The sequence below is a fragment of the Trachymyrmex cornetzi genome, unplaced genomic scaffold, assembly GCF_001594075.2.
Source record: "Trachymyrmex cornetzi isolate Tcor2-1 unplaced genomic scaffold, Tcor1.1 scaffold122, whole genome shotgun sequence".
NCBI classification, from domain to species: Eukaryota; Metazoa; Arthropoda; class Insecta; order Hymenoptera; family Formicidae; genus Trachymyrmex; species Trachymyrmex cornetzi.
The window spans coordinates 543,476-556,309 of record NW_017295784.1 but is presented as its reverse complement, the minus strand read 5'-3'; the positions used below and the strand labels follow the sequence as shown (position 1 = coordinate 556,309).

At 36.5% G+C, this 12,834-nt stretch overlaps 1 protein-coding gene and 2 non-coding genes across 3 annotated transcripts in view; all 3 read left to right on the top strand.

Moving 5' to 3' along the window:
* The first annotated feature begins 1,003 nt into the window (after positions 1 to 1,003).
* TRNAN-GUU (transfer RNA asparagine (anticodon GUU)) lies at positions 1,004 to 1,077 on the top strand. Its single transcript has one exon. It is a non-coding gene; the product is annotated as a tRNA-Asn (tRNA).
* A 599-nt stretch (positions 1,078 to 1,676) lies between these two features.
* TRNAT-AGU (transfer RNA threonine (anticodon AGU)) lies at positions 1,677 to 1,750 on the top strand. The gene has a single exon. It is a non-coding gene; the product is annotated as a tRNA-Thr (tRNA).
* A 1,897-nt stretch (positions 1,751 to 3,647) lies between these two features.
* Positions 3,648 to 12,834, top strand: part of mbo (nuclear pore complex protein Nup88) — a 72,441-nt gene continuing 63,254 nt past the window's right edge. The window contains exon 1 of the mRNA XM_018518717.1: positions 3,648 to 3,945. Coding sequence (XP_018374219.1) covers positions 3,736 to 3,945 — 210 coding nt within the window. The 5' untranslated portion in view covers positions 3,648 to 3,735. The remainder of the gene's footprint in view (positions 3,946 to 12,834) is intronic.

Sequence of the window (12,834 nt, the reverse complement as noted above, 5' to 3'; positions counted from 1 at the left end):
ACAAATTTATTACAACGCGAGCGATATTTCATCGCGGCCGCTTTCTTGCGTCGACACATCTGTTCGATTTGTATCGTAGTACGTCGCAGCTCTGTACATATATGCGAATGTGTATTTTGTTGATAATAGTATTCTAGAAACAGAGAAGTTAACGCAATACATTGTCGGCCGTTATCGGAAAATGAATTGCAAATCACTTCGCATGCACCAAGCAATTTATAGATCTCACCGAGGTATATTTACTCTCGTTTTTAACATAAAAAGATAATAAACGAGGTCAAATGGAGTACTTTAACCCTTTTTTTCTAATAATTGCGACTCTATTAAAGTTTTAATCAATTTATGTTCATCATTAAGCTTATCAACAAAAAACGTTTTACATGTACAATAGAACTTCAAAATGATTTTAATGAATAATTTTGGTTTGCTAAATATTCGTACACACTATTAATTCATAATAAATGTGTTCATATAAGATAATAATGAGATAATAAATACATACTTGTGATAAAAAATGTTAGACAAGCATACACACATACCTATATAATTAAGAAATAAAATAACTTGAAGAGGATTTATGTTCATTACTAAGCTTATTAACCAACAATATTTTGCTATTATACAATATTAATCTCAGAATTACCTTGAATAACTCTGGTTTGTCAACTATTGCTTAATCAAGTCTTGTCAAATATTATTACTTCATATACAGCATATATAAAACCACACAACATATATAAAACTAAAAAAGCATGTAAAGAGAAGATTTATGTTCATCAATAAGCTTATCAATAAATAATGTTTTGCTGTTATAACAATGTCAAAATTACCTTGAATAACTCTGATTTGTAAAATATGATTAATAATTCGTATATAAGATAATACATGATACAAATTTGTAAGAGAGAGATAAAAAAATGTTAAAAATATATAATTAAAAAATAAAAATTATGTAAAGAGAGGACAAAGACCTTATCGTTCACTAAAGACGTACCAGCCATCGGCCTCCGTGGCGCAATCGGCTAGCGCGTTCGGCTGTTAACCGAAAGGTTGGTGGTTCGAGCCCACCCGGGGGCGTTATATTTTGCATACAAATTCTATATATGAATGTCAATTTATCACATACAAATAATAACGACTAAAAGCGAATTCTGAAAATTTGCTGAAAACTCAATTTATAAAAAATTTTTATTTAATAAAAATTTGTGAATAAAAATCCAACTTGTTATATAAATTAAATTTTGTTATTATAGATTAATCAAAATTTAAAAAAGTTCATAACAAAATCACTTCACACGAAACATACTTACAATTCATATATTTAAATAATTTGAAAGTCGGACTGACCGATAGTTGATATATTATATCCATTTGCTTTACTCGATTTATTTATATATCATTCATTGATATGCTATTTAATAAAAAACAATAATGTAATCAAATATTAACCGTTACTTGCAAATACACATTTTTTTGCAATCATATATTATCTTTTTATATCTTTCATATTATGTAATATAAATATAGCTTCCATCTGCACAGATCGTGACACGTATAGTGCACAAAAAATATAGTGTCATAAGAATCACAATTCAATTATTTTAAAACTGAAGTATCGGGTATGTCGCAATTTCCCTAGTAGCCTGATAAATTGTAGATACTCACGTTCCTCCAACGGCGCCGTGGCTTAGTTGGTTAAAGCGCCTGTCTAGTAAACAGGAGATCGAGGGTTCGAATCCCTCCGGGGCCTGGAAGCGAAAAATAATAATTTGCTTTATTTTTTTTCTTTTAATCTTACACAAATATATATACATATAATATATATATATATATGTATACATAAACTATAATATATATAACAATAAAAAAATACAATATACATAACATTAAAAAACAAAATAAGTTTATTTTGCTTGTATACACATATATTAACGCGTATTTTAATTAATTTCCCGTTTATATTAAGTACTGTAGTTTGTAATAAAAAGAATAATAAAATACGAATTTTGCTAATAATACAAAATTATAATAACAGATAAAAATATTAATTTATTTATCGGTGCATTTCGTTATATAGTCACAATCTTACAAATGTAATTACAGATCAATAATATCGGTCTTGGATATTATTGATTTGTAATTACATTTGTAAGATTGTGATGTAAATCTGATTTTTTATGTTTTAGTAAAAGTGGCATTCGCTCCATTACATTACAGGTTTCTCATAACAAATAAATGCTATTTATACAATATATAAATATTGCTTTTAAACGATTGAAATGTAATTAATATATTAATGTTGATAATTTGAGCCTTATTTTTTAACCGTGCAAAAGAAATTTCAAAAGCCCATCAGAAAGCATCATTTTTGTAATAATTTTTTCTTGTTTTTCTCAAATGTTTTGTGGCGTTAAATTTTTGGCCAATTCAACAAACTTTACCAAGCATTTTACTATGTTGAAATTTGCATTTTATTTTTAATTTTGTCTAAAAAATAATCAACAAACTACTAGATTATGTAGGTAATTCAGACAACACAGAGATCAAAATCAAGACATAAGATGTCTCAAAGAAGTTTAAAAAAGTCTTATGTCCGTTTCTACCAATGTAGATTTTAATCTAGGTTTAATTTATTTTTTCTAATGTTTTAAAAATTAGAAAAAAGTAAATTAAACCGAGACATAAGATATAGACATAAGATATTTTTTAAATATTTTTAATATACATATCTTCTCATTTTTTTAACATACGTGTAGAATGTTTTTTGCCTATAAGTTAAGACATACAATATATCGTTCCTCGGGTCATTCATATCGTGAGTTAATTCTCATTACTTTTTTACAAGTATATAAAAATTATTAAACAATTTTTACATAAATTTCAATCTCATCGATCAATTTTCACTTAATATCGATTCTTACGTATACTTTAACACATTTAGAAAGTATTTATAAGTTACGTATTTTTAAAAAAAGAGAAAGAGATCTTCATCAAATATATATATCAAATACTTGTAGTATTTCAAAAAAAAAGAAATGCGCAAAACATGGTGTGCCTTCCAACAAGCGACACAGTGCGACACAGTGATCATGTCATCTTTGTTTAACATTGACGAACAACAAGGATATAATGGTGTCCATTATGTCATATCGTACGTTATTTGTGTCGCTTGTTGGAAGGCACACATGAATAACTCAATATATGCATACTAAGGATAGAAAATAATAATTAGGTGCAATCGCTTACCCCGCATTGTCTCAAGACGAAACAACGGAGGTCTGCTCAACTCCATTTTGAAACTGACCGTTTGGAAAATTACACGCGACTTTTCCGAATCCGGGATTTCGCGGTTAAACCGGCCGAGCCGCGATCGATAATCGTCGCACGTGACGACCGCGATTTGAGAACTCACGAAGAACTGCGATCGACGATATTTTACGACATTCGCAAATAAATTATGCACTTCGTTCGCGAAACCACGCGTCGCCGTGATTCGAATAAAAAAATTTCGGTTAAACTAACCGAAGACGCCGCGTCGCGAACAACGGCCGTTTCGCAAAACAGGTATCGCCTGAAGTTCGTCGTAGGTCAACTTCTCAAGTTCACGATGCGCGGCAGCCGTTGGCAGCCGTGTGGTGGCGTGCGTCGACGTTGTTGTTCTAAAGCGCGCGCGTTTGCCGGCCATAACCTCGCGTTGTCGTAGCTCGCCGCTCCCGCTCGCCGCTCGGACGAAGGATGTCGTCGTGCACGGACTTGTTGCGCCTGAACGAGAAGGGGCTGTTCAAGGATATCAAGGCGAGCCTGTCGAGCGGCGCCAAGGAGACGCGGAACATCCTCGAGATTCGCGACAACGTGCTGTACGTGTGGAATGCCGACAAGTGTTGCGTGCTCACGCTCAACGTCGCGGCGACCCGCGGCAAGATCGGCGAAGATGTCCCTTATCAGGTAAGAGAGCCTGCTATCGTCACGCATATTGCACGTTGACGTGGGATCTTACTCGATCGAACGTAAGTAGGTGAAAGCGGAGTCGTCGAATTGCGCGTTGCATCGGGCAACCTAACCTAATCTTGACGCGCCGGCCGTGTCGGCTGCTAACGCGTGCGCCGCTTCGCTGTGTTATATCGGAGTAATGATACAGCTGCCTTTGGACGCAAATCGTGCAGAGCAGGCCGGTGTTTACTCGCGTCAAGGCACACAATCGTCGATATTTGACAAATTTAATAGGAATGTTCAAAACTGAAGACCGCATTGAATTGAATTGGCATTGTGGATGACGAATTGTATATCAAATGTAACTTCTATTTACTCAATAGTACTATTCGCTCATGTATATACATACACTGAAAAAATGATGTATCAACAGCAGTATTTTAATTGAAAATTATTTTATTAATTCAATAATACCGTTAACGGAACAAATACGTTGTGTTCTTATTTTAGTAAAATTTTATTTGTTTCATTAATACTATTATGAATCGACAAGATTATTTTCAATTAAGATAATACTGTTGATATAACATTTTTTTAGTATATATATATATATATAATATTTATTTATTTTTTATTTGATGATTGAGTATAAAGGCACCTCCAAATGATATGGCTAACAGATGCTAACATCAGCAAATATCGCATACATGACAATTATTCATATTGAATCAATATTTAGCGAATGTGTGCAAAGTTGGCCTATACATTAGCCTATATATTGTCTGGAGGCACCTTAAACGAAATATGCAATGTGAAATAATTGAGAGCAATAAAAGAGAGATATTAAGAAATAAGTGTGTGGTGAGATTAATCGTTACACAAAATATCTGCTCTATAGAGTATAAAGAATACTTATTGTTTTCTTATTGATTGTAGCAAATTTGTAGAATGACTACATTTTATAAGTGGAATAGTAAAATGTAAAAATTTGTATATTTTACTATTCTATTTATAAAAATATTTAGAAAATAGATTTTGAGATATTATTTTTTCCTAACTATTTGAGCATGTTAGAATGTATTTCCTAGGAAATATTTTGTATTAGATATACAGATAGAGAGATTCAACTTTTGTTTATATATATATATATATGTATAAAGATTATAAGTGTATAGCATACAAATTTTTACATTTTAATGTTTCATTTATAAACAAGCTGTAGTCATTTTATAAATTTGCTACAAGTATAGTAAATAATCTATATTTTATACATAATTATAAATTTTACAGAATTATATAATTTACAGAAAATTGATATCTGTATTTGATACAAAACATAAGTATTCTCTGGTAAATACGTTATAAAAATATGATCAAATAACTAGAAAAAATAATTTCTTAAATTTCATTTTCTCAAACATCTTAAAACAGAATTATCTCGTTTTTAATTGCATTCATTACCCTTTAATTTTTTAATACGCTACAATAGTTTATTTAATTAAATATATATTAGATAACGTAGGTATATGTAGATATGTATCTATAATTAAAGAAAAATGTAAAAAAAACAATTCGAAAAGGTATATAACGAAAATTTGTTTTCTCTGAAGCATTTGGGAACCTAAGGGTACGAGTGCACTTGCGGTAAATGAAAGAGAAGCGGCGGAATCGCGGTGAGAATTGGTCAAGCGGTACATTTCGCTCTCACTGACCGCTGGTGCTTTTATTTCATTTCAATGGCACCGCGGGATCAGCGGGTACGTTAATGCCTCGGCGCGCGAACGCAAAAGAGCGGCGAGGGGATAATTTATAGGAAATGGGTTGTTCGACGCTCCAGAGTAATTTAATTAAAATAAATGTCCGCGCCGCGGAGGAGCGTTACCCGCACGGACGGACCCGCGGTTCCAGGACTGCGAATAAAATGCAAATTCAGACCCTTCATCGGGGAGAGAGTCGCGTATGTATATGCGTATAGGTATAGGTAGATAAAGGTGCCCGCAAGAGGGTAAGTGCGGATGGAGGGTCCGACGGTCTCTCGGTGCCGATCGTCGCCCGTTCATCCGTTGATTCGATAAGACCCGTGTTCAGTTAATTTCACTCAGCTGTTTTAATAACGTAACATTTTGTTTTACTTCACAGTGGTATGCCGCGATTAAATGTCATCAACCGACATCAAGAAATTCTTATTCCACGTTCTTACCATCTCAAGTTTATCTCAATGCATTTATAAGTAAGGGCAAAGACACACGATATACAAAGGATGGTATTCATAGTTTGTTCTTATTTTAAGATTGTCTTAAGTAATTTCTTAAGATTACTTAAGTAATTTTAAGATTGTCTTAAGTAATTTCTTAAGATTAAAGTAGATTGGTATCTACCAATACCCTCTGTTTTATTGATGACATCTTAAGATTGTACTTCAGATATGGTCTGTTTTCTGTTCCTGCACTAGAATTCTCTTTCTCGCTTTCGACAAATATCAAACATATACCTATTTCACTTTAAGTTCCAAAAGTGTACTCTGGTTCGACCACAGAAAATAGATCTATAGTCTCAAATATAAGAATCGACTATGAATACCAGCCAAAGCGGTCAACTGTTGTGTTGTTTATGTATATATTATTACAATTAAATTATGTCACCCATGTGCATGGTTACATACAATGCTATGGATTTTTCATAAATGACACAATAATTGGCTTTAGACTTATCTATCGTGTACTCTTATGAACTTTCTAAAATAAAGTATCAGTTATTACTCATATCATATTACTAATAAATCAGAATTATAAGTCATAAATCTTAAATCTATTCTATAATTGTGTAAGCGTGGTTGTAAATGATTATAGTTGTAAAAAAACCAATTACAGTCGAATTTGAGGAAAATATTTGACTGTGATTGGTTCAATTCTTACAACTACAATCACTTATGACTAAGTTTATACAATTGTAGAATAGGCTCTTCAGGAAACTTACATCCAAAATAAATTATGTTAAATTGTTATATCATACAGGCAAAAGTCCACATTTTTTGGATAAAGTCCATATCAGTGGTAAAAACCGGTATTTTCCGGAAAAAAACGGCAAAAAACCTGGTCTTTTCTATTAAAAATAATCAAATAAATAGATTTGATTATTTTGAGTAAAAATATATTAAGAGGAAGACAGGGCCCTGTATGGGCTTGCTTTGAATCTTGTACAGTTGACAACATTATTAAGCAGAAATGTATTGCTTGTGGAACATTAGTTAGTGGAAAAGCTCCACGACTGAAACAACATCTTCAAAAGTGTAGTAAGTTTAAAAAGAACGATGATGATAATTCAAGTAAAAGTGAATTAGACAGGAAGAGTGAAATGAATAAATCAAGTAAAAGAAGAGAGATGCATCGATACCGAATCATCTTCATGTTCTTATATTTTAAAGCAGCAGTTTTATAGTTTTTTTATTTCAGTTTATTATTTCAGTGGATAAACTCTGGATCGGTAAAATCCGGAATTTACCCTGGTTTTTTCCACCCACTGGATTTTTCCTGCCAACCCTGATATCATAACATCTGAACCAATTAGATGGGTGATAGGTTCTCAGGGTAAATAATAATACACTATATGATTGATCAATCATAACCTTCTAAGTTTTAAATTATAAGAAATGGAATTTGGCTATTTCCACGCAGTCACTGATTACTAATTTAATGTTGCCTTATGACACACTACAACTCGCTCCTGATTTCTGATCTATTACTAATGGTTTATTGTAGAAAGCCCATTACTCTTAAAACACGCGGAAAAAATTGGCAACCCATAGCACAGAAGCTTGCAGCAACATTGTCGCAACATTACAATATTACTGTAATATTGCTGGAATGATCTGTTTGTATGGGTAGTCGCATCTATATATACGAAGCTGCGATAACTTGGGATTATAGCCGGTATCCATAGTCGATTTTATATTAGAAACTATCTGAAGTACAGTCTTAAGATGTCATTAGCCAATCAGAGAGCTGCATTAGCATCTTAAGACATTACTTAAGACGGTCTTAAAATAAGAACAGACTATGAATACCGTCCTTGTATAACGAATTGATGCGTGGGACGAACGACAGATCAGACAATCAGAATAATCTTTCCTTAGCGACTCCTCGGAGGCATCGATTAATAAACGTGATGTCTCGTCGTGGTGGCGGCCACTTTGCGCTCGCTCGCGCTACCGGGTGTACGCGCTCGGGCCTGGCTGAAATATCGGTCGTAAATAATAAAAGTTAGCGAGGTTCCTCTCTGGCGCGCACGCCGGGACTTTAAACCGGAAGATAGGTGTCGCAGGATACGGACGAGGGAGGCGGTCGCGGCAAAAGTGGCGGCGGGTCGGGGGACGGCGGTGCGGCGCGGGACGGAGACAAAGACGCACCATTGTCAACCGCTCCGCCATCGGAACCGCCATCCGCCGCGGGAAACTTTGAATCATTTTTATTGCATAGAGTTATCTTTGTTACCAGCGGAACGAACGTCTAAACGCGCTTTCTCTCTCTCTCTTATCCTCTTTCTCACCCTCCCACCCGGGCTCTCTCTCTCTCTCTCTCTCTCTCTCTCTCCTCTCTCTCCTCTCGCGCCTTTCGCCAGGTCATTCCCAGCCCTTCGTCCTTCGTCCTCGCCTTCCTGCCGGTTACGCTCTCTTTCCCTTTTTGTCCCCCGCCTCCCCGTCTCCGACGGCCGGGCCGGGAGATAATACGAACGCGAAAGCGTTCACACCCCTTTGGCTGCCCAAATGGAATAAGTTCTTTAATTCGCGGATTTACCGCCGGGCAAACGAATCGCCCGCGCTGTCGCCGAGATAATATTCGGCGGACGAAAGAGGGCCGTTTCTTGGCCGAACTTTTCATTCACCGCGTGTCTTTCTCTCGAGGATCTCGGTACTCACTGAAAATAAATGAGTTTTGTGGAGCGTTAAGACTCGGAATTTATAAAAATATTTAAAATGTCTTAATATATCGAGTAAGGATCAATTATCAAAAAGATATTAACAAGATAATTAACAAGATGCCTATAAAAAAAAGGTCTTATACGTTTTAGATAATTGAATTTTCAATACACACACACATACTTAATTTTGAATATTTGATATTCTTATATCGGCGTTTTGCTGAAAGATTTATAATATATATACATATTTAAATTTATAATAGATATTTTCTTATACAATATTAATAATAAATGATGAATATTCTATAAGAAAACATTTGATTGAAATTAAAATTTAATCTTTTTACGAATATCACATAACGCTGCTTTGCTTGTGTTATCATCTGCAATGTGATCCTCTGTGCTATCTTTTTCATGCTATCTGCTTTGATTACAAACACGGAACGCAGACGGTTATAATCGCGCCAAGGTAAGAATTACTTCGATTCGGGAGCGTAGCACGTTGCCAACGACCTACGTGAGGCTTTCTATATGCCTCGCGACGTATAAAAGGGACAATCTTATCTAAATTAAAAGTGCGGACCCCGCACGAGACGCGGTCGAGGGTCAGCGGCGCGAACAAAATAGAAAATTTCGGGCGAATTCCTGCCTCCGCCACCAACCACCGCCGCCGCCTCCGTCTCAGAAGCGGAGCGGAATATCGCGTAATAAGCGAAATCCTCTCGACGATAATTAAAAAGTAATTTTACGGTGACATTTGTAACTACGGACCCGCCTACCCGCCGTCGGTGGTAAATACACGTGCAGCCGCGCGTCCTGTGTGTACACAAGCAATAACTACGATGTACGTACCTGTGCGTGTCTCTGGGTTCGAATGTATGCGTACGCGTACGTCTGAATGTTCCCGTGGTCAGATTCACGCCCGAGCGTATAAGCAAACGCGGAGGGGTTGAAAGGGGTGGTAGTCGTGATGGTGGTAGTGATGGTGGTGGTGTTGGTGGTCCCGGCGGTTCCTGGCCGAGTGTAGGTAGGTTAGGTGCCGTGTCGTACACGTGAAGGTATACGAGGAGGTACCTAGAGCAATAAAATTCACGGGAAGTGTTTTACATCGGGTGGCGCGCATTGCTCTTTCTCTCTCTTTCTCCCTTCGCGCGATACGGCGGTGTGGAAGCGAGGGAGGCTCGACGAATTCAGTAAGTGGCGGACAATGGCTTTTGTGGTAGACATCGGTCGTCCCCCCGCGTGCATCCCCTTCTCGGCATTCGTATTTCGTTCCACCGCTGGTACGGATACATTTTCCCTTCCACGTTCTCTTCGTCCGGTCTTCCTCTCTTTCTCTTTCCCACGGCTGCTCGAGCACTTGAAGCGTCATGCTCTCAGGGATGGAAAAAGCGGTAACCCTACGCGAACTGGCGCATTTCCTTTCTCTTTCTTTCTCTCGCGATTCATTTATTTATTAATAGGGACATATACGCACCCTTGAAAGCATCACGTCGGAGAGATAATCGCTCGGAATTGCCACGAAATGTTGATCAGTATATTCGCTTATATCTCAATCGAAAAAATACATATAACAATAAATACTACGCAATGAAAGATATACAACAATATCAGTGAAAAATGTTTTATAATAAAAATTTCTAAAATTATATTAATTTCTTTTATATTATTTTTAGTTTGCATTTTTCTTTAATCTTATTTCTCTTTAATTAATTTCACGTGACTCTCGTTAAGAATTTTAATTTAAGATTTATAAAAAAGAATTTATTAATATAAAAAGATTAGAATTTTTTAAAATACATAATTGAATCAAAATTGATTGAAAAGAAGTGTAACATTAACAACTGATGTGCGCACTGAATTAATTACGCGATAGACACATTTAGATACATAATCGTAAAAATAGTTTGGCATTAGAAGCAAGTTTAATGAATCATCAAAGAGATGCTAAAACCGGCATTGCCAATGTTATTGGGCGTCCAAGGCGGAAGCGAGCCGCCATAGAACGTCCAATACACGCGCAAGATGTAAGAGTGCGAATGTGTGACTCGTGTACTCCTGAGAACTAGCACCTTTATCTCTCGCAGCCGCGAAGTCGTATACAAGAACGACGGTGGTCCATTGTCAAAGCTGCCCGTTAAAATACGGAATACGCCCTTAGTCTTGGAAGGAGCCGGGCGCGCCCCCGCCTGCCTCCATTATCGCCGCGTGTATAGCCTATGAGCGGTGAAAGGGCTGCAAGGCTCCCGCAATGACAATAATTCCGCGCTAATAACCCCTCGCAGAGACTTCTTGGAGCAGCCCTTGTGATAGCGATAGCACCCCGTGTCTTTGTAACTCGGCTGCTCGTCCAAGTCTCCGCATCGGCCGACAGCCGAGCAATCATCGAGCCCTTGGAACCCATAATCTAAAGGCGCCTTCAGATTTCGGCCCACCGTAATTTCACCGTGATGTGTCTTGGGATCAGTCATGAGGATAGCCTTGAATCAAGCTTGATTGAAATTTTGAATTCGGGAATTCATACATTAATTCGTCAAATACAACTTTATTTCTTTTTATTACAATTGAAGTGACAAAAAGTCTAGTCAAATTGTTAACCGTATTAATTATTTAGAACTGATGCTAGTTATTTAACCATCAAACAATACTTTTATGAAATAATATGAAAGTATTCTTGTATGTCATAAACAAATCAGAGAGCTGTATTAGCATCTTAAGACATACTTAAGACGCTAATTTTGAAACAAGATCGGACTATGAATATCAGCTTAGAAAATTGAATATCTCGATTTAATTTACAATAATTAAAGAATTATTATTTTTCCAAGAAATAATACTTTCTCACCTGTGTGCCAATTTGATCGCATAAAAATAATCGACAGTAACGAAATACTTTCCAACAATATCATTTTATTGCTAAAACGATCTCGTCTCGATCGCTAAGCGCATCGAATCGCCTATTCCGACGAATAAGGAAGAGAGGGTCGAGGAAAGTGGATGGCTCTCGTTCCGCGGGGGGTGGCTTTGTCATCCGCGGGACGCCTTGGCGGGCTAATGCATTTCCTTTACAGTTTTAATGGGCATTCATAACTAAGTTTAATAATGCCCGTAGGAGGCGAGCCGTCGCGGTTGCATATCTAATAATTCCACGGCTCCACTTCGCACAGGAAGTGGCGCGCGGCACGGATTTTAGTGGTAGCTGCTCGGGCTTTCACCCTCCCCCTCATCGCCTCCAACCTATCATTTCTGAAGATTCATATATCCATCCGACCTCCTTTCTCGCACTCTCTTTTCCTTCATCCCTGCAATTCTTCGCGCAGTTTGTAACGGTGTTCTTCGAACGTTCTTAAGTCCCAGCTTGTGCAGTAACTATTTAGGTATTTTTTCTTTGCGATTTTTAATTCATAAATATGACGAAGGAACATCAAAATCCAGTATCACGTGTCGGAAAACAATTGCATTCTTAATTAGATACGATAATCTTATATAATCAAAATAATAAGTCTACTTTGTGAAAATATTTGATGTGCAAAAATTTATTATTTTGTCAATGAGAATGGATCGCTGATATAATCTTTAGTATTATAATAGGATTAATTTTATGGAAAATACGTTTACTTCTCTTTTTTGCACTTATTTTTAACGGAGAAAAAATGAACTGTCATATAATGAATGAAATAAAAAAATTAACTTTGATATAATGAATGAAATAAAATTGCGCACATAAAAAAGGAAGAAGTATCTTTACAACTGCCATCTTTCCTTTCACTCGATCATAGAATCCAATGGAAACAATGAAATTGTAATTCCCGGGATGTTCCCAAGCGAGTCCGCAGAATTACCAAGCTATTTCCATTTTACGTCCGATACATATCGCTCGGCAGCCGAAAGCCCATTTGAAACGCCTTAATCGCCGTTGAATCACCGGCGATGAGGACTCGCGGACAGAAGATCCCCGGACACCTATAGCCACAGCAGAGGGTGAAT